The sequence below is a fragment of the Pogoniulus pusillus genome, chromosome 1 (assembly GCF_015220805.1).
Source record: "Pogoniulus pusillus isolate bPogPus1 chromosome 1, bPogPus1.pri, whole genome shotgun sequence".
In the NCBI taxonomy this organism is placed as follows: Eukaryota; Metazoa; Chordata; class Aves; order Piciformes; family Lybiidae; genus Pogoniulus; species Pogoniulus pusillus.
Window position 1 is genome coordinate 13,205,472 of NC_087264.1, and position 22,748 is coordinate 13,228,219.

At 39.3% G+C, this 22,748-nt stretch overlaps 1 protein-coding gene across 2 annotated transcripts; it reads left to right on the top strand.

The window, feature by feature from the left end:
• Window positions 1-22: 22 nt before the first annotated feature.
• WARS1 (tryptophanyl-tRNA synthetase 1) lies at window positions 23-22,262 on the top strand. Of its 2 annotated transcripts, none has more exons than XM_064174387.1 (11): window positions 23-134; window positions 5,429-5,632; window positions 6,685-6,892; window positions 9,520-9,628; window positions 11,059-11,178; window positions 12,089-12,271; window positions 13,504-13,604; window positions 15,434-15,546; window positions 16,570-16,743; window positions 20,106-20,246; window positions 21,800-22,262. In XM_064174387.1, the coding sequence occupies exons 2-11, from the start codon at window positions 5,519-5,521 to the stop codon at window positions 21,956-21,958; spliced, it is 1,422 nt and encodes a 473-aa protein (XP_064030457.1). In that variant the 5' UTR covers window positions 23-134; window positions 5,429-5,518; the 3' UTR covers window positions 21,959-22,262. The 2 variants fall into 2 exon arrangements, with proteins under 2 accessions (XP_064030457.1, XP_064030373.1); XM_064174303.1 differs by lacking the exon at window positions 23-134 and adding an exon at window positions 172-260.
• The last annotated feature ends 486 nt before the right edge of the window (window positions 22,263-22,748 follow it).

The following is a 22,748-nucleotide window of genomic DNA, read 5'->3' on the forward strand; positions in this document are numbered from 1 at the left end:
AAAGGAACAGGCCAAGCCGAGGCTCTCTGGGCGCGTAGGGGCCGTTCTTCTATCGCTGTGGTCCATGGGGAGGGCGCTTCGCAAGCTGGTAACTGCAGTGGGAGGAAGGACAATGAGAAGCAATGGTTCCGAGGGTACGCGTTTCCCAGCCGAGAGTCGTGAGTGTGGTGCCGGCTGGGGGCTGATGCAATGTCAATGAGAGAGGAGCGGTGAAACGAGCGGGTCCGGACGGCGTCCAGCCGAGGCGTGAATGGGCCTTGGTGAGAGATCTGGGGGAGGGGGAGGAGGGGTCCTGGGGTGGTTATTGCCGCCCCCGTGGTTAGTACGGGGCGCCGGGACTGGGGGCAGAAGGGAGACGTCTCTGCTGGATGTCTGCTAGGTACATTTCCTTCCTCCTTTTACGAGGAGTCCATGCGCTGAGAGAGATTTTTCTTCCACTTCCTGCGGGAGCTGCAGCCCCCTTGGCTGTTTTACCAAAGCGTCTGCATGGAAAGCCCTTTTACTGTGGGAAAGGGGAGGAGGCTGGGTCTTGCTTGCTGGAAGATGCGGCCCAGAGAGGACAGAGCTGTGGAGTGCCTTTGCTTTGCCCGGGTAAAGACGGCAAGGGAAGTACTGCAAGCCTCCAGGGTTAAACATGTCAGCTTACTGTGCACAAGAGCTTACCTCTTAGCAGCTGTAATGTAGTAAAGATTCACAGTGGGAATCATCTTGCACACTTCTATTGTACTCTCATACATAAATTGATTTGTTACCGTGACTGGGAAGGTACAGTTACTATGAAATGTAGTCTGTGTTGGAATACTTCTCAAGGCATGTTTTACACATCTGTGTGTGTACTAACTGCTTTAAATTCGCTTTTTATTTTTCAGTTTCATTTCCAGAAGGCAAAACCATTTTCAGGAGCATAAGTACTGTCAGACTTATAGTCGCATTAATTTGTTGGTTAATGAAAACATTTTCAAGCCTTCTGTATTGCTGTCGTTTTTTAAGTCTTGGTGAACCTTCATGCCATGTTTGCCACAAAAGAGCTTTTAAAATAATGGGAAGCCCTGTTCTCTGGTTCTCAGGTCTCTAAGGTACCGAAGCAGGTAGAGAACAGTGAGATTGTCATAGGTTGCCATGCAGCAGGAGAGAGGAATACAGCTGTTTTCTGATACCTGTGCCAGAGATCATTTCTGACCTTTGTCTGACGATTTAATATGCTGAAGCAGTCACTAGTAATACCCATCATGAGTTACCCTGCATTGTGTGGATAGAAAAGGCATACAGTTCTTGCCTTTCAAGTTCACACCACAAACCTTTAGGTTCATCTTAGACCCTGGTCCTAAATACTCTGATAGTCCATTCTCAAATATTTTCCCCTTGCATTTTTTCCCCTTAAATTTATTTTTGTGTGATGTTTAATGTATCTGAGACTGTTAGTTTTGATAATATCAGTGAAAAAATATGATAAAATGCTGAATATCCAGACATTCCTTTTAGAAGGTTCACAGTTGCATTTATGAACTTTGAAAGTTCCATATTAATGAGTCCTGGCTTGAATTCTATCCAGCACTCAGGAAAATAGAGATAAGTTTAATATCCTTTCCATTCTGCAATCATAATGTCCTCATCTCTTGCTGCAGTGATTAGATCAGTTTTTCAGTCTGAATGAAAATGCACCTTCATTTGATGTTCTTTGCTCAGCTCAAATCTATAGCATTGCAAACTTTCTAAAGAGTCTCTTTTTCTACACTCTAGTATACATGCTCAGTGGCAGCTGTGTCATTTCAGCCTTTCTGAATGGAAGCAATCTATCAGTAAGGATGTACTTTCAGGAATTGCATTAAAACAGCAATTTGTTATACACCAAAGGATGATTCTTGTTTGCCTTTTTTTATGTTGTAACATTTTAAGCAAGTATGTATAGTTGGCATACTTCTGTGAAAAAGATGTGTCTTAATCTTCACTAACATTTTCTCATATGAATTTGCTCTTTATACTTTATTTTCCAGTTATCCAAGTATCTTGAGCCCATGAGAAAGCAGTAGTATTCAAATAAAAGAGTATAAGTAAATAAGGAATACATCATAGAATTGTTTGATATACTTCAAATTACTTCTTAAAAAGAGCTCAGTCAAACTAATCACAGCTAAGTGTTACTGATAATACATCAATTGGTCTTATTTTAGTCAGTTACTAGTCTAAATGTGATATCAGTGTTAATAGACTAAGCAAATAAAATTTGACTTCTCAGCTTTCTCAGGGTATTTAACTGAAGCTGAAATCTGGGAATATTGCAGCTGCCTGATAAACATAGCCTTAGTAATAGGTATGTTCTGGCAACCAGCAAGTTACCAAATCGTCCTTCTTAAGTTTTCTAGGCAGGTGAAGGCTTTCACAGCGACAGTTTAAATACATGCTATGTAAATGTAACCCAGGTTGCAATTAGGATGATCATTGTTGTAGGAGGAAAGGTTTGAAATACTGAACAACAAATGCAAATATTAGATGTTTGGTTTCTTCTTTTTTAATTCTGGAAGAAGGGAGCCAAATGAACTTGTATTTTTATTAACAGCTTTTATTGTTCACTTCTGTATCTTGTATTCATGCCTCTTACATAGCACTGGATCAATAATATGTTAAGGAATCTCTCCAGAGAGACACAGTCCTTTGCAGTTTAGAAGAAGTTTACATGGGTACAGAGTGCTGCCTTTGTGAGCATGGGCATATCACTACAGAGGATGCTTAGGGTGAATCCTGTGTTTTCAACACACCACTGTTTCCAACTCTATGAAATTCCAGCTCTTTTGACTTGCATTGCATTTCTCACTCACATCTGAATACAGTGCTGTGATGGTTTGGGTGTTACCCACACCCACACGCACACACTTTTTAAAATCACCCAGACTAGACTCAGACAGCTCTGGAAATTGAATGAAGCTTACATTTACAGCTTATCAGGATATACAAGCAGATATTCACAATATATATACTGTTATATACAGAAATATACAAGTTAAAAGGTAATACAAAAACACAACAGCCCTCTCAGCAACCTGAGTCCCCAGGAGGGTCTCCCAACTGCCCTTCCACCTTCTGCCACTCCTCTCTACCTTACCCCAGACATTGCCTTGTACCCAAGGCAGACTGGAGGGTTGGCCAGGGGGGTTAGGAAGCAGGTGGATTAATCAGAGAGATGGCAGGTTAGGTTAGAGAGAGAGAGAGAAATGCAGCTCAAAGCCCAGGCAGTGACCGAATGTCTTGCCTATATTTACATTCTTGTTCTTATACCTCTCAGCAAACTTATGAGTGAAGTAGACATCACCATGGTTTCTCTTTCACAGCCTGTGATCTAAATCTTCCCACCAAAACATTCTAGCTAGCTTCAAACTAGCACAAGTGCATGTGAAATAAGCATCAGGTTTATGATTGAGATGACATCACTTTCCTCAAATAAAAAAGTGTGCAATAGCTTGGGCGGCTTCATAAACAGCCCACATCTGATTGTGAAGCAGCACTTCATAAACTGACCCCATCCAATTGTGAAGCAGCACTTCACAACCCCACCCAAGCTGCAGTGATAGTTTTCCTTAAAAATTTACTTTTCCCTCAGTTCATCTTTGTTGTTACCATCTCCACTGTTACCTCATTTTAAAAGCCTCAGGTTTTATGAAATTGTTTTATAAGTCTCTGTAGGCTTCTCTATGTACCTTATTATTGTTCATCCAAATGGATTCGAGTTAGTTGCAGTTTCCCTTACAGTGTTGTTTTTCTGACAGATGGTGTCCTCCTTAGCCATTTTTAACACCTATTTTCTTCTCTGTAAATATGGGAAGCTCGCTATAACCAGAAACATAATGGGCTTTAAACACTCTTCCCATGTCAAGTTAATGCTGTTCTGTCCTCTGTTTTGAACATTTAAACTGCATGATGGGATGAGATTTAACAAGGTCAAGTGCAGAGTTCTACACTTTGGCCACAACAACCCCAAGCAGCGCAACTGGCTTGGGACAGAGTGGCTGGACAGCAGCCAGGTGAAAAGGGACCTGGGGATACTGGTGGACAGTAGGCTGTAGATGAGCCAGCAGTGTGCCCAGGTGGCCAAGAGAGCCAATGGCATCCTGGCCTGCATCAGGAACAGTGTGGCCAGCAGGACAAGGGAGGTTATTCTTCCCCTATACTCAGCACTGATCAGGCCACACCTTGAGTACTGTGTCCAGTTCTGGGCTTCTCAATTCAAGATAAACTTTGAGATACTGGAATGTGTCCAGAGAAGGGCAACAAAGATGGTGAGAGGCCTGGAACACAAACGCTATGAGGAGAGGCTGAGGGAGTTGGGGTTGTTGAGCCTGGAGAAGAGGAGGCTCAGGGGTGACCTCATTGCTGTCTACAACTACCTGAAGGGAGGTTGTAGCCAGATGTGGGTCGGTCTCTTCTGCTAGGCAACCAGCAATAGAACAAGGGGACACAGTCTCAAGTTGTCCTGGGGGAGGTCTAGGCTGGATGTTAGGAGGAAGTTCTTGCCAGAGAGAGTGATTTGCCTTTGGAATGGGCTGCCCAGGGAGGTGGTGGAGTCACCGTGCCTTGAGGTCTTCAAGAAAAGCCTGGATGAGGCACTTAGTGCCATGGTCTAGTTGACTGGATAGGGCTGGGTGATAGTTTGGATGGGATGATGTTGGAGGTCTCTTCCAACATGGCTGGTTCTGTGATTCTATACTGTTAATAAATACAATGCAATAGGTGTTGCCATGGAAGAGAAGCCCATTTGTGAAAGCATGGGTGTGCAATGTGTTAGCTTCAGTGATCAAGGTGTATGTCAGGTGTAGGAAAACTACTTTGTTCTTACTCTCAGCTATTTCATCATTTTAAGCCAGTTCCTAGGTTTATTTTTCCTATGTACTGCCAAGAAACAGGCCTTAAATTCACAGCCTATTGCTTACCCAATGGTTGTTCTGTTGTCATCAGCATGTTTTGTAACTTCTAGAAAAGTAATAAAGAAGCTGACTAATCTTTTCTCTTGTATATCTTTGGATTTAAGTAATATACTACATAGATTAAGACAAAAAATCCATATGGTAGTTATAAAAATCTCTTTATCGTTCAGAATTTGACAGAATATCAAGTGGCACAAAAGTAATCTCTACCAGCTGTTCTGAGATGTTCTGAATTGTATGCATATTTAATTACTTCTACCTTTGTGAAAAAAATTACTTCTAAAAGGTTTTGTAGACAAACAACATTAAGAGTGTTCTCTAAATTTATTCAATACTCTTGTCAGTTTCAGTTTATTTCTGTATGAAGCTGCTCTTCATTGTATTAATGTCTCCTCATTAATCTGATGGGAATATAATTAGGTATGGGGTCATTACAGTTTTTATATTCTTATTCTCATTTGATGTTCAGGATGTAAGTGAAAAAATGAACTGCACTGTTTTTTGCTCTACAGTTCTTGTGGTTGCTGCTGTTTTGAATGTGCAAGCCGAAGAATTGGAAGACATTACACTTAGTTGAACTGTAAATAAACAGATCTGGCAAAATGGCTGATAATCCAAACTGTGATTTGAAATCTCTGAGTCCACTTCAGCTGTTTCAAAGAGTAACTGAACAAGGGGAGAAAGTGAGAGCATTGAAAGCAGGAAAAGCACCAAAGGTATTTCCATTTCTTATTTTCAAGCCATCTTTTTTTCAAGTTAGGACTGTCTTCAAGAGTGCTGAAGAATATGATTGTTCTGAGATCTATTTTGTATTGCTGTAAGAAAAAAAAATATTTGTTAGGAAGTATTTATGTCCATTTTGTAAATTGCTCTTATCTGGAGCAAGGTAGTCACTAGCAAGAGCAAAGTTTTTACTCCTCAAGAATAGAGAGTCATAGAAGTTCCTGGAAGTGTACTTAAGCAAGTTGCCGTGATACGTGATGAGATCCAAGATACATGATTTTCACATGGAGTTTATATCACTTGCATTCTTCCCTGGATTTAGCTGCTTCATTAAAATCTTTTTTACATGCATTATTGTACACAATAGCAAATAATGTCTTCCTGTAACTATACTGATAGGCCCTGCTTAATCTACCTTAAGTGATCCAGTAACTTGCCGTTAAAGATCCCTGATCTGTCATCGCCATGTTGGCAAAGAGAACTCAGTTTTAATAGGGGCTGTCTTAGTGTATCACCTATGGGAGTAAACTCTGAAAACTAAGAGCTCAATTAAGTATTGGTCTATTTATTGCTTGCATGAGATGTTACAATAGCTTTGTATTAAAAAGGTCATAACCATATAAGACATAAAGTAGTTTTTGTTCTAGTATGTCTTCAAGCCTGTCTATGGATTGTAATGAATAAAATGAAATTACTTGAAGGTGAGCTACTAGAAGCACTGTGAACTAGAGAATTTATATTACATTTATATATCTTCAGATTTTGCACTTACAATGTTAAATTTGTCATACCTCTGAAAAGTGAGACAGAGGTGCTTTAAATATCTTAGCAATGACAATGCTTTAAATTCTGCTGGTTAAGAAAATGACCTATTTGGTTTTTTTCTTTACCTTTGTCAGTGATGCTGCAAATTTGTAAACGCTAAGCTTTTATGTACAAATAATGCAATTCAAGTCAAAGCATGGATGCAGGACTTTGAAAGGCTAAGACATTAATGTAATTGTCTAAGTATGTAAAGTCAAATGTGGTTTTTTCCTTTATTCAGGATGAAATTGATGCTGCAGTGAGGATGCTATTATCATTAAAACTGTCATATAAAGCAACAACTGGACAAGATTATCAGGCAGGCTTGCCTCCTAAAGATCTTGTATTAATAAACAATGGTACAAATAAAGAAGAGGATGAGGACTTTGTGGACCCCTGGACTGTGCAGACATCAAATGCAAAAGGCGTGGATTATGACAAACTTATAGGTATAACTCTTCCTTCACTGCTACTAAGGAATTAATGTAAAGCAATCTTAACAGAGACAGCAAAGCATCACCACAAACCCTGATCAGAACCTTCATAGGTAACATTTAATTTATGTTTGCTCATAGCATTCACATGGCAAAAGTATTGAAAATGCCCCAGGCAGGCATTAGTTGTGGAAGACCTAAATACTTTCCAAAGAACTTTTCAGCTTGAAATGAAGGTTTTACTTGCAGTTTGATTTTTTTGGCATAAGGACTGTTAATAGATTAAGTTACATTGATGAAAACACCCTGACTTCAGTGTCTGCATCTTCAGCATCTGTGATGCAGAAAAACTAGAGCCTAGAGCAATCTGGCCACGCTGTAGATTCTTCCTACTGTCTCTCCACATCTGCCTTGACTTCTGAATTAGGGAGTGCAGGGATTATCTGAAACTAATGCAGAAATCTACATGCATAATGACTTCTTCAGAAGACACATTATTGATTGAAAAACTAAGCATTAGGTGGAATGAGGAAGATGCAGCTCATACAACCTGCAAAGTTTTGTAGCTTAAGAAACAGGTTTAGTTAATTTCCTTATTTGTTTTACAGTCCACTATGTTAATAGCTTGCTTCAGTCTAGCGTAGAAACAGATAGGAGAACTATTCAGTAGTTTTTACTCTGCTTGCTTGCTTTCTTGCTTTTTTTTTCATTATTTTAAATCTTCAGTTCATATACAGTGCCTCAGTTTTAAATTGCTGGTTTCTGCTCATGATAGAGCATACAGCCTCATGTGGCAGTAACCATTACTTGCTTTTGGGAGCTCAGATGCTGTTGTCAGCATTCGTTTAGCTCTGCAGTGTTGTTGTTAAGTCCATGTTAAATGTAAGTGTGTATTGGCTTAGTCTACAGAAGGTAGTTGGAGACAAAATATACAGAAAAATATGCATCAGTAGGGGCAAAAAAAAAGGTAATTATTAGAATGTATAAGCAGACAAGATTCTTGTTACTTACGTAGGACATATGAAGAAGATTTTTTTGTTCTTTTGGAGGGATTTTAAGTATTGTAGAAATGTTGGAAGTTCTGGAGCCCTGTGTACAGTTCTAGAGCCCCCAATACAAGAAAGACATCAACCTGTTAGAGCAAGTCCAGAGAAGAGCACAAAGATGATCAGGGGGCTGGAGCACCTCTGCTATGAGGACAGACTATGAGAGTTGGGGCTCTTCAGCCTGGAGAAGAGAAGGCTTTGAGGAGACCTTGTTGTAGCCTTCCAGTATCTGAAGGGGGCCTGCAGGAGGGCTGGGGAGGCACTATTTTCAAGGTCTTGTAATGACAGGACAAGGGGTAATGGGTTTAAACTTGAAGAGGGGAGATTCAAACTAGATGTTAGGAAGAAGTTCTTTACAGTGTGGGTGGTGAGACACTGGAACAGGTTGCCAAGGGACTTTGTGGATGCTCCCTCCCTGGAGATTTTCAAGGCTGGGTTGGATGTGGGCCTTGAGTGACCTAGTGAGAGGTATCCCTGCCTATGGCAGGGGATTGGAACTAGATGATCTTTCAAGTCCCTTCCAACCTAAACCATTCTGTGATTCTATAAGGAGGGAACTACTCAGAGTACATCTGACTCTACAGGAGGACATTCAAAGTGATTGCCATGTTTTCCACGGGGCAGAAGTATAGTAGTCATGTAAGTCACCGTTTGCTAGCTGCATAATTAATGCGTTTTAATTAATGTCTTTGTTTCTGGTTTCCTTAGGAAACTGTCATGATAATTGAGATTTGTCAAATGTCAGTGATATGTCCTGTTAATAGCTAGGAAGACCTAAAGTGCTTCTTCTGTGTGGACATGTCTTAGAACTATGCAATTTGCCAGTGTAATCTCTGTGATTGTGGCCATTTGAGCTGATTTTCTAGCTCAGACATAGGGGAGAGGTGAACATTCCAGGGACAAGCCATGTAATGGCAACATTAGATAAGTTAATATAATTTCATTGGAGCATCAAGAGCTTTATGTCTAGAAGCACAGCTTGTTCTTTTCCCCTTGCTGGCTTCTGCTGCTTAAGCTGCGCCTGCCTGCTGTCTTTCCCAGCTGCTGTTTTGGCTGCTGCTGCTTTTGCTGCTTCGCCACCGCTCGACCCCTTCCCCGTCTTCCTTAAGGTTATTGTACTTTTTTTTCTCTAGTAGTTTTTTCCTCTTTATACTATTACATTATAAGAACTACAATTTCATCTTTCCCTGACTTTCAAAAAAAATTCTGTGTTGTGGTGAGTTTATTCTACCGGAGAAGGGATCCACCCTAACCCGGGACAGTGGTTAAGGTAGTTGCAATAGATGGAACTAGGTGGTTTGTACCTGTAAAATTTAGCTTTACATCCAGAGTCTCTGTTTTGTTCTCATGAGTACTTTAGCATTTGCAGTAATTAATATTGCAAGTTGATCTCATGATAAGTCAGTACTGGAGTGAGTGCTGCAACTTCTGACAAGAATCAGGAAAATCTGGCTGTTTTACCTGAGACTTGAAGAAGTAGATACCCTTTTTTAATCTAGGCTTTTTTAGTACATGCTTGGTAATCCAAGATCTGTTTGTAGCAATATTATGGCCTTTTTTTTTTAACTTTTTGTTTTAAATGTTTTAAAATCATAGTTCGGTTTGGCAGCAGTAAAATTGACACTGACCTGATCAATCGAATAGAAAGAGCTACTGGGCAAAAACCTCACCGCTTTCTACGCAGAGGAATCTTTTTTTCTCACAGGTGAGTTTTTTCTTGTTTTAAAACTCTTAGACCTTCTGTGAGCATTATTGGAAGAAACCTCAAACTACCAACAGGCCATGTTCTTTTAGACCAAGGGAAACCAGCTGCGTCATTTGAAATTAACAGCTACTGCAGATTTTTCCTGGTGTACAGGGTTAACCCTCCAGGGGGAGTGACCTTGAACCTGACTCTAGGTGGTCTTGACCCCTCCCCACGGGTGGGTCTGAACACCACCAGGTGATTCGTGGTTAGCCCACTCCCCCCTTCCTGTCTAAAGGTCTATAAAAGCAGAGGGACTTCTTGTTCTCTTGCTCTTGCTATGCTCCCTGCTTACCAGTATCACCATCCTGTTCCTGGTTCTCTTTGTTTTACCATGTGGCCATCACCCACGAGGCAAACAAACGAATTGCCATCAAAATCTGGTTGTATTTACACATTTTATATGTGTTTTACCTTCCCTATAACTTTGTAACTTCCCTACCTCAGATACCTTTTTAATTTATTGTTAAACTTTTCTTCTATTTAACTTCCGAATCAGAGTGAGATTATTTATTTGGGTGTGCTTACCTTTTCCGCTCTCTACATCTAATTCTTTTCTTTTGGGAAAGAAAGGGGAAGAGAGAAGGGCACTCTATAAAATTGCTATTGGTTCTATCAAATATATTTGAGTCTCTGGGAATTTAAATTAGAACCTAGACAATTAAACCTGGCAATGTTTGAAACCCTTGTGTGCATCAGCTTCTGATACATCCTCACTAATACCAGATTGAAGAAATGTGGACAGAATCCACATTCCATTTTGACTCTACATTAACAGCCAGGCAAAAGCATTGGTGTAGAGGACAACTCCAGAGCTCGTATGCTGGCACTGCTTATTTCAGCAAGGGTCCACATGTGCTGTGGACCTCTGGATCTGCAGTGCTACATGAAGAAAGTCCTAGGAAATAATCTTAAGCACCAGCCTGACAATCACCTACACTGTTTAATTGTTAGCATGCATGGGCTCTTGGGCTATGTCAACTAGGACATTTCAGATGAGTGCCTGAGTGTGATTTAGGGCATTAGCCTCTACAATAGACCATTCCAAGCTGGTTGTTTGAACCCAGCTCCATTTTACTAGGCCTTAATTGTTCCAATTAAGTACTTATAAAAGTTGCACATTTTTTAATATATTGTATACATAGATTATATGATTTGAATTATTAAATTTAATATATAACTTGAACTACATAAACATTATATTGCTCATTTTAATATTTAATATTTAATTTTTAAATATTCTTTGAGTGTTTTCTTCTGAAAAAGGCAATACTTGAAAAAAAATGCAACAAAATCTTTTTCTTTTAAAGCCACTCAAATTTCAAATAGGAATTTTTACTATATGTGTTTCCTCCTAAAGAGTTTCATCATGTTTTCTGATTTTTCTTTAGAGATATGGACCAAATCCTTGATGCTTATGAAAATAAGAAGTCCTTTTACCTTTATACAGGCAGAGGGCCATCCTCTCAGGCAATGCATGTTGGTCATCTTATCCAATTTATCTTTGCAAAGTAAGTTATTTCTGCTGTTTATATTAATCAAAGCATTTTCTAAGGAAGTGTTGAATGTGATTTATGGAACTGCCAAAATGATACATTGCAGGGAGTTCTGTGTAAGTGAGGTGAATATTAATGAACTTAATGCAATCTTACCTTCAGTGAAAAGTGATCATAATCCGTGCATTGCTGTTGTGGTTTTAAGCAGAACAGACTGCTCTTTTACCTCTTCCCCAGTTAAGCAGTTCCAGGCCTAAGTGACAGCATTGTCAAAGTCGACTAGACCTTACTCCTCCACCAGGGAGTCAAGAACCTGCTTGTCCTTCCCAGCAGGAGAAAGAGAGGGGGAAAGGGAAGAAAACTGATTCCGCAACCAATTTTATAGGGAAGCAGAATTTAGGATTATGAAATATGAAGATTACACTTTCTGGTACACCTTCTGGACACTAGCTCCTGGAGATCTTTAACTTTGTGGTTTTCTTAAAGGCATTAACCTCAAACTGCAACAGTGACCATAAAGCCTTCTTCCTTGCACCCTTAGCTCTGTGGCACTCCTTAGAACTTCTGTTCATAAACATAAGTTTTCACTGAGACTCAGTAACTGAATAATGCAGTGTCTGCAGCAGTAGGACATACAGATGTACTCAAAGAGCTAAAACTCTCTTTGAACTCTGTTCTCATTGCAAATGATGATTGCTGTCATATGTACAGGAAAGGATAAATGTGAGCCTTTTTTTCCAGATAAGATGTTGTTATAATCACTCTAAAGTGTTTCTTCTCTGCACATCAATATAACTGCATGTGCACACAAAGAAAAGAGAAGCAGACCTCTTTATAGCTTTTGTTTAGATATATAGAATTATTTTGACTGCTTGACTTACAGCTTGATTTTAATTTTGAGATTAAATCTTTCTGCTTTTATTAGGTGGTTGCAAGAAGTATTTGATGTTCCCTTAATTATACAGTTAACTGATGATGAGAAATACCTTTGGAAGGACCTAACAACTGAGAAGGCATACGAGTACGCTAGAGAAAATGCAAAAGACATCATTGCGTGTGGCTTTGACATCAATAAAACCTTTATATTTTCTGATTTAGACTATTTAGGGTAAGTATTAATTTCTGTAGAGCATTGTAATGAAAAAAAAAGGCTTTTATTTTTACTCCAACTTTTGACATCCAGGAATCTTTTTAAAAAGTGTATCTGAATTTGAAAGTCTCAAGACAGGTTTTACAACACTTTAGGCAAGCTTATGAATTTTTCTGCTGTGTAATGTTTTTTATATATACTGATGTCATTCCCCTGTATAACATGTGAACAAATATTTCTGTGCAATGCTTAAATTAAAATGATGAAAAGCATCTTAAGCCAGCAAAGTTGTAAAAATAACTGAATCTCAAGCCTTCGGATTGATTTAAGATGGTAGCAAATTCTTTTGAGATGTGTTTTTATCTGCATCAGCAAAAGGCATTTTAGCAACTTACTAGGATCAGTGAATTTAGTAACACAGCATGGAGGATTATTATTTGAACTTTGAGTGAAGTTTAAAGAAAATTTAAGGAAAAGAAACTGCTATTGGAAATGCCTTCTCAGAAGGAAGAAGTTTTATGGCAGAGCTCAGAATTGAAGTTGTGCGGTTTGTGCCTCAATGGAATGGGCGTCCCTTCCAAGTGGGGTGATAAACTTCCTCAAAGATTTGGATGAGAGAATATGTATTTTAGAGACTAACTGTATAATGTACAGATCACAGAATGTGAAGCAGTTTTTCCTCCTTTCACTCCTCTGATTTTCCTGCCATAGAAAAAATACCTTAACATGAATCTGAGAAGGGCAGGGCAGAAACACAGTTTCCTTTTCTTCATCAAAAATACAAAAGGAAGTTGCCTTGGGATATTAGCCTGGGGAAAATGAGATTCTGGAAATTTAAGCTTCTATTCCTTTAGTGAAACTCAGTGTCCTGTATGGGATACACACTGGGGAAACCAAGCAACACAGAAGAAGTGATCTATTCAGGTTGTGCCTGACTTCACAGAGAAGCATAAGTAAAAGTCAGGCTCAATGTGGAATTTTGGCACTCTTTACAAATTTATATATTTCTTAGTTTAAACAGTTAATTATGTCAAAAAATGTTTGTACTAAATGTTAGGAGGTAGGAAAAATTAATTAAACTTCAAAGACGTAACATTCTTCTTTGTAAATAATTCTCTGATTGTCATCTCCACAAAATGCAGGCCACAAAATATCTGAAACAGGTTTCATCCTAGATTTTTTTTGTCATTTTTAGCTTTTGGATCACTTTCTGCTCTTCTTATTTTGTTTTTCCACTTTCTTTCTCGCAGAAAAAGTACTGGATTCTACAAAAACATTGTCAAAGTTCAGAAGCATGTTACTTTTAACCAAGTCAAAGGAATCTTTGGATTTACAGACAGTGATTGCATTGGTATGAAAATAATGTTATTAAAAGTGATGCTTGCTTTCACTCACTGTGGCGTTATTTAAGTAACAATTGAAAGAGATTAGTATCTGCCACACATGAAATGGACAGAAAAAGCAAGACGACCCCATGCTTCTAGCCCCTCAATTCAAGAGAGATGTTGAGGTGCTGGAACATGTCCAGAGAAGGGCAACAAAGCTGGTGAGAGGCCTGGAACACAAACCCTATGAGGAGAGGCTGAGGGAGCTGGGGCTGTTTAGCCTGGAGAAGAGGAGGCTCAGGGGTGACCTCATTGCTGTCTACAACTACCTGAAGGGAGGATGTAGCCAGATGGGGTTGGCCTCTTCTCCCAGGCAACCAGCAACAGAACAAGGGGACACAGTCTCAAGTTGTGCCGGGGTAGGTATAGGCTGGATGTTAGGAGGAAGTTCTTCCCAGAGAGAGTGATTTGCCATTGGAATGGGCTGCCCAGGGAGGTGGTGGAGTCACCGTCCCTGGAGGTGTTCAAGAAAAGCCTGTCTGAGGCACTTAGTGCCATGGTCTAGTTGACTGGATAGGGCTGGGTGCTAGGTTGGACTGGATGATCTTGGAGGTCTCTTCCAACCTGGTCAATTCTACGATTCTAAAAGGCTGTTACTGTGATTCCTTCAGTGTAAAAACCATTTTACATTGAAATATCTAGAATGATGCCTAACTTTTTGGCCTTAGTAACAGCAAAGTACAAAGCACCCAACAGTGGAGTATGCAGGATAAATAACTTACTTGTTTGGTTTTTCTAAAATTGTGATTATAGTCACTTGTACCTCCAAGAAATTTCTACTTCAAATTTATATAGAAGCTTTTCAGAAAAAAGATATATTAATACACATGCATATACATAGATGGGAGAGTAAAGGAGTGCTCAAAAGCCTAATAATCAAGGTACTAGGTGACTCGCATTTCCTTAATTGTGATTCCAGGTTTCCATCCTAATGGCTACAAGACAGATTTTATGTCAAAGACAGCGTTAAAGTCTCAGGGTTCCTGAGTACTAACAGCACTCTTTGTCCACCAGCTGGGCCAATGACGTATTTTCAGCCATCACTATATAACCAAGGAACAGGCTTCTATTTTACAGTGCTCTTATAAAATGGCTTCATTACATGTTTGGAAAATTCTGCTATCTGCTTTCTCTTCTGAGAGGATTTTGATTGGGGAATACACATCTGAGATTTTTCATGAGTACAGTATGCATATAGCAGTGATTCTAAGATCTTAGAGGATGTTAGGAGGAAGTTCTTCACAGAGAGTGATTTGCCATTGGAATGGGCTGCCCAGGGAGGTGGTGGAGTCACCATCCCTGGATGTGCTCAAGAAAAGACTGGATGAGGCACTTAGTGCCATGGTCTAATTGACTGGATAGGGCTGGGTGCTAGATTGGACTGGATGATCTTGGAGGTCTCTTCCAACCTGCCTGACTCTATGATTCTATGAACTAGCCTAGTAAGTAGCTCTATAGTCATTCTCTCACAGACAGAAAACAAATGAGCAGCTCAGAGCAATGTGTTTTTCTGGAAAGGGTAGATGGTTCAGTGGTGAAGAGAGTAAGTGCCGATGAACCCTTTCTGAAATCTTTGTCATAATAGCTTGCTTTTTTTTCATTAGTTTCAGTGTTGAAGGTTTGTTGACATTTGGGAAAGTAAAGATGAAAAGATAAGGCAACACTGTTAAATATAGATGTTGATCTTCAACTAAGCATCTGAATGATTCACTTTGCATTTTACACATTTCACAAAGTTCAATTTGTCATTGCCTACACTGGCTGCTTAGCTTTTACAAACATGTTTTTTCCCTAGGAAAGATCAGTTTTCCTGCTATTCAAGCTGCCCCATCCTTCAGTTCATCATTTCCACAGATCTTCAATGGCAAAGAGAACATTCATTGCCTTATCCCGTGTGCTATTGATCAGGTAAGTAAATCATATTGCTTAATTTGGCTTAAATAGATTTGTTTTTCTAATAGACCATTCAAGCTTTGTCGTAATAAACATCTGTAAAACATTCCTGCAAGCACCTTTCTGAGGCAGAAGCTGGAAGAGATAAAAGGGTGTTGTGCTGTGTCCTGACAAAGATTAAGGCTTAACCCAACAATTATGTATTCATGCCAATCTTGATTCTGTGTTGATCTAAACTTAGTTCACAGTGAGCTAACATCTTTGAAGGCAAAGAGTAAAATCTATGCCTAAGTATACTGACACGGGGGTATGAAGAAACTTAGGGGCATCTCCACAGTAACTAGGACAAGATGTCATGAGCTCAACTTGCAGCACAAGAGTTTTATCTTGAACCACAGCGGGGGAACCTCATATCAATTAGAATGAAAAAAGCACAAAAATATTTTGTCAGAAAGGCTGCAGAGCCTTAACAATTCCAATCTATAGAGAGAGGATGGGAGAGCGTCAGCTACAAATCACAGTGGTAGTGTCATTACTTTAGATAAGTATGGTTCCCAGGAATCAAATTCTTCACTTGCCAGATTTAGCTATTTTAGGCTTAGAGGCAGGCACCATAAGATGCTGTAATTACATTCATCAGCCATAATACCATGTGGTAATATTGTTGTAGCTGATTTAAGTCAGATCATCAGCACAGCACTGCTGGCTTGGTCACTGATTTAGATTAGATTCAGTGCCAGTTGTTAAACACTTTAGGAGGAAGCTTGCATGTCATTCTGCATGTGCCATCAGGCATACTAAGTGTAGTTTTCACAACTATTTGAATGCATAGAAATCTTTGTAAACACAGCTATTAACTGAAAGAATTGGAGGGTACAGCGAAACTACAGAAATAGTTGTTCCTCTGAAGGAAGTGAACTGGAAGTAGGTTCTGGAATGTTTTGTAGTTTGTTTTTTGGGGGGTTTATAGGCTTTGGGGGATTTTTTGAGAGCATGAATGAGTCAGCACTAATCAGCTTTTAAACCACATTGTTCTAGGATCCTTATTTTAGAATGACCCGGGATGTGGCACCTAGAATTGGACAGCCTAAACCAGCCTTACTGCACTCAGTCTTCTTCCCAGCCCTGCAAGGAGCACAGACAAAGATGAGTGCTAGTGATCCAAACTCCTCCATCTTCCTCACTGATACACCCAAACAAATCAAGACAAAGGTATGAATCTGAAAAACCTGAGAGCACACAGCTTTAGAACAAAAAGAAGTGGTGGTCCTCATAGTTACAGTGACAGTTTTAAAATGTTTTCCTTAAACATATCTGCATCTTTTTCCCATGCCTTTCATGACAAAACTTCTTCAGGAATTGACCAAGCTATGCATATTTAGCTCGGCTATCAAATACCTGTTTTGCCTTCCCAACTAGTGTAACAGGGCAAACATTAGCCAGAACGATGTGCAAAACGTTATGTTTGTTTATCTGATATCTGCAGAGCAGTAGTGTAACAATAGGAGCTATGGAGACATGTGCTCTAAAAATAAATATTATGTTGCCATAGTTTTGAAATCTAGCAATCCATGATGTAAATCAAACAAACAGCTCCTCTTGACTGCCTCTCAATGCTGGGGACACCAAGCACTGCACAGTGTCAGTTACAACACATTAGACTGCATACAGTTCTGGAGCCCCCATTACAAGAAGGGTGTTGACATGCTGGAGTGTGTCCAGAGAAGGGCCACTGGGATGATCAGAGGGCTGGAGCACCTCTCCTATGAGGACAGACTGAAAATGTTGGGGCTGTTCAGTCTGGAGAAGAGTAGGCTCCAAGATGACCTTCTTGTGGCCTTTCAGCATCTGAAAGGGACCTACAAAAAAGCTGGGGGGGGACTTTTTAGGATATCAGGGAGTGACAGGACTAGGGGGAATGGAGCGAAGCTGGAGATGGGTAGGTTCAGGCTGGACATGAAAAGGAAGTTGTTCACCATGAGAGTGGTGAGAGCCTGGAATGGGTTGCTCAGGGAGGTGGTTCAGGTCCCGTCCCTGGCAGTGTTTAAGGCCAGGCTGGATGGGGCTCTGGCCAGCCTGATCTAGGGTAGGGTGTTCCTGCCCATGGCAGGGGAGTTGGAACTAGATGATCCTTGTGGTCCCTTCCAACCATGACTGATTCTGCTTTTGCTGATGCTTGGAGATCTGCTGCTACCATGCACTCCTCCCTTCATTTCACAAATCATTACGTAGAATTTCACCTATGTTTTAGAAGGGGTCTTTTCTTCTATCTGATTATGTACCTAGTGCCTTTTTGAGCTTAAAGGAAAACTCCCTCTTATCTAGTGAGAGATTATTTAATGTTACAGTATTTAAAAACAAATAAATAAAAATCAGTGTTTGGGAAAGGATTTATGGGTATAACCAGACATGAAATAACTACCTGTCAAAACAGGAAAAAAAGATATATATGTTGTTTCTGCTAGGTGGACTTGGATTAATTCTTTTTATGATTCCATCTCAGGATGATTCATTATCTTATGTAGAAACTGATTAAACAGTACAGTTTTGAAGAACTGGAATTCTTCCTGTGTTTGGATTATACAAATGTCAGGTGTTTTGCACAGTTACAGGGATGCTGTCTGAAAAAGGAATCTGTCATTTCAGAAGTAGCAAGTAGTTAGTAATTGCAAAGGGATCCAGTTAATAAGTCCTATTTCTGCTCTCTTTAAACTAGTTAGAAAAGTAATAAATTAATTCTAATGCTAGAAATATAAAAGCTATAAAGAAAAAAATCTGAAGATAATGTAAAGTACTGAGTGATGAAGGACAAGCTGAAATACATTTCAGCTTCTGAGGCCCATCAGAATCAAGTCCTTACAGAAACAGAGCTTGAGTGAAAGATCACCTGTTGTTATGACAAATAAATTAAGAAATGGAGTAGGAAAGGTGCCTGCTGGTGATGGATGAAAGTTAAAAATGAAGCACCACTGCTGCACAAAAATTACCATTTACAGCATTTTTCAGCTTGCCAGTACATTGCTAAGTAATGAGGTTCAAAACATACAGGTAACAGAAGATGAAAAATTGCTAGATACTAGGAAAGGATGAGAAGCTTCTGGGATATCAAAGGAGATGAATGACAACATTATAATAAACCATTTTTATCTCATCTATCAACACCAAACTACAGGTCAGTTATTTATTTTTCACAGAAAATGTTCTGGTTTGGTTTTATATTCAAAATTTCTACTAATTCAGGGAAAATATCATTGCATCATTGCAGATAAGTCTGAAACCCTCAGTCAACAAGTAGGTGCCAGAATATGTGAAAGGTGAACTTTAATAAAGGAAATATTTTGTATAAAACAATGTCTAGCACATTGTATCAAATCCCTTTTACCTTAACAAAGAAGGCAAACTGGAGAGATGAGGAAGAGAAAAAAAAATCATACAAAGACTTTCAAAATCTAGTACAGAGAGAGGTGAAAGGAAGGGCAAAACAATATGTACAAACTTAGCTTTACAGACACTGAGACAGCTATTCAGGCTGTCCTACAGTGGAAGAATAGATGTAATAGGGCAGACAGTGATTTATTTCCTTGAGATACTCATCGATGCATCACTTTTGTAGGTAATTCATTGCCACAAGACATTATCTGTAGCATGCTGGTTAGAAAGATTCAGAAAAGGACTTGATAGTTGTACAGGCAATAAGAATGTTCAGAAATTGTAAATATATGACATTTCCTAGATACCAGAACTAAAGTGAAGTAAAAAAAAAAAATCTGCTTTGTATGCTTGTGTGTCTTTTGACTGTTGATGGTATCTGAAAAAGAGCCAAATGAAAGCTGATCTTGTGGTTGGAAGATACTTTTTTCTCCCTTCTCCTGGCAATTTATTTTCTTTGAATTCGTAGGAAGCTCAGCATCTTCTGGTGATTCTACACATGGATGCTTTTGCTGAATAGGCCAGTGGCTTGCAAATTTACTGGGAATGGGATTAGCAAGTAGGTCTATTCACCAGTGCAGTTCATGTACCATAGAAAGTTGTGCTAAAAAAGAGGGAGGGTTTCAGTACTTACTCCATTTTCAGACTGAACAATTCAGTGTGTGTCTAATTTTAGCCATTCTGTCCAGAATTTTGTAATCCTTACATTTGCCTTCTCTTTTTTCCCTTTTCCCTGAGAGAAGGAGACTAGGTTCTCTCTAGTATTTCTTCAAAACTCTTCATCCCTTCTTCACCTCTTTCAAAATTAATTTCTTAACAAGTATCTTATTTGCTCTTACATGAAGTACATTTCCTTCAAGCACATATTCTATCCCACTAGACAACAGCTTCAGCAAAAAAGGACTTTTTTATTATTATTTTTCAAGATTGGGTAATTCTTGCTTTATTTTTGTTCTGATCATGCAAATCTCTGCTGGATTCTAATTTTGTGCCTCTACTTCAGGCCTAAGGCTCTGCATTAACTTGCCCCACTCACCCCCAGCTAGTTAATACAGTGTGTGGAGGATCGTGACACAGCTCTGTTTATGATATACTTATCCAGAATTTAGTAGCAATCAGACAATAACATCATGATGTTGTTTCAGATTAACAAGCATGCCTTCTCAGGAGGCAGAGATACTGTCGAAGAGCACAGGAAGTACGGCGGTAACTGTGATGTTGATGTGTCTTTCATGTACTTGACTTTCTTCCTAGAAGATGATGACAGGCTTGAACAACTGAAGCAAGTAAGTAGCCGAGCTGAAGAGAATAGTATTCATTCATTACCACGAGGGCAAAGGTGTTACTAAGTCCTCCTATTTACCTTCTCCAGGAGGGTAATTGTGGTGCTCTGCTCTCCATCCACTCCAAGTTCCAATATTGAGATCTTTGCTTTTGTTTCTTTTTTCTCACAGAACAATTTATCTCTTACTTAAAGCTAAATAAATATATAAATCCTTCATATTTTCATAAGTAACTCTGAGACTATAGAACAACATCCCTTTTCAAATTAGGCCACCTTAGGGATTAATGTTTTAATTGTATGATACACTCTGCCAGTTCATTACGTGCAAGGAACCTAAATATTCTGCAAAACTAGAGAAGTTCACATCTAAAGTTTGCTGGGGCTTTGGTGCTTTATCACAGTAAGTGTAATAGCTATGAGACACTGATCCTAAGCAAAAACTGATACACAGAAGTTGCGTTTCCTTAAGCCTATCTGGCAGAATTCTGCCTTTGGAGGTAGTAGCATGACATTTCATATCCTTCAGCTATCTGATCAGTACTAGGCAGTGTGTGTTCCTGGAAGGCAGTACCTGTACTGTGCTGTTGATAGTACCCATGTCATATTTTATCAGCTTTTCCTTACTGGAAACAGCTGCAAGAAAGTCAAGAACTACTATTTCTTCTCCTCACACTAGAGCAATTCTGGACAGCTACCATGCGAACTGTTGTAAATTCCTTATGGAAATCTGGAGCACATTTGACATATTGAGCAGTTTTCCATTAGTCTCTAACCACTGAACAACAGCATAACTCTGCTACAGAGCTCAACTCCTGGAGCACTACCCCTCAAAAAAAAAAAACACCACTGAAATGACACCAATTGAGTTCCTTTTTTGTTAACATCTTTTACTGTTGCTGAGTGAGTATCAGCAACAGTCGCACTTTGAATTGGTATTAGGAAGGGGGAAGGAAGGTGAGTCTATTGCCATTTCAAATCATATCTGAATGGCCGCAGCCATGACTTCTATTCAGGGCTGAACCAGTCAGCTGTGAATTTGTTCTTCTAGTTAAAGCATGTTCAGTGTCACAGCAACTGAACAGATTACCAACTGTGAATATGACTACTAGTGTGAACCCAGAGTCTGAATGTCTTTGCTCTAAGAAGGATATTTTTATCACCTAATCTCTTACCCAAATGCAATGAGAGAAAAATATGAGAATTTGTACCTCTCATTGCAGAGAAAAATTGTTTAGGCTGACTGGGGAGAAAAATAAGCAGTTTCCTGCAAGTAATTGTGAGGATTTCCCAATTAAATTCTTGTGAATGTAGCTTATTCAGTCCATACAGCTCATCACATATGAAATTGCCCAGCTGCCTTAATCTCTTGAAAGGCAACCAGCAATTATTAAAGCTGTTTGTTTCAGAGTGATACCACATGATCTGCTAAGGCATGTGCTTATTTTTAAGACATCCAAATCTGTATTTGCTAGGGGCAGGCTTTTAAAGAAATGCTTCTCAGTGAGTCTTTTTTCCATGTAGCACCATATTTAGGAATCAACACTCTCTTGACAGGCATACACAAGTGGGGAATTGCTCACGGGTGAGCTGAAGAAAGTTCTTATTGAAACACTGCAGCCCTTGGTAGCAGCTCATCAAGAGAGACGGAAGCAGGTCACAGATGAAATAGTGAAGCAGTTCATGACTCCACGGAAGCTGGCTTTTGAATTTTGAAGAAATGTGTGAAGTAATTAACACTCAATTAACCAAAACTGATTAACTGTTGTCTTTTGTTCTATGTCATCACTCCCTAGTTATGTACAGTCTGCAATTAGTGCTTTATAAATACTGCTATTAATAAGTTAATTACAATGAACATCAGGAACTAATTAAATTGGGACTCCCATCTATTTAAAATCAGAATATATAAGCAAGAATTCTCCTTGCAGAAAAGCATGTTTGTCAGCACAATATTGTATTTTATTGTATTACAAGTTGAAATTATAAATAAAAATTTCATTTTGAAGACAAAGCCTAACTTGGAAGTTGTTTTAGATATGTTCATAAGAGGTCATATATCAAGATAATAAATAGTGGCTCCATTATTTGTTTTCTTACATCCTGTGTACCATAGTTTACTAGACTGCAGGTCCCTTTGGGCTACTGGGAACATGCTACACACAAAGATACTGAATTTCATAAAAAAGATTACACAGTGAGGTAGGCCTGGGATAAACACAGGAAGAACACATGCAATTCTCAGCCCCTCACACTGGCTTCTGCAGTTGTTCCCACTCACTTTTGCAACTCATCAGTAATTCCTTTTTCTTGACACCAACTGTATTTCAGATACACCCACAGGAGGAGACATTTTTAGTCGTCTGCACACAGGAGCTTATTAGGAAAGCTGAGCTACTGTATTTTCAAGCCCAGGGCTGACAATGGATGGTATCAACACTGCCTAACAGTAAATGGTTGCTTAGTCTGACTTGCAAGCGTTCTTTTACTGTCTCCATTCAGAGGA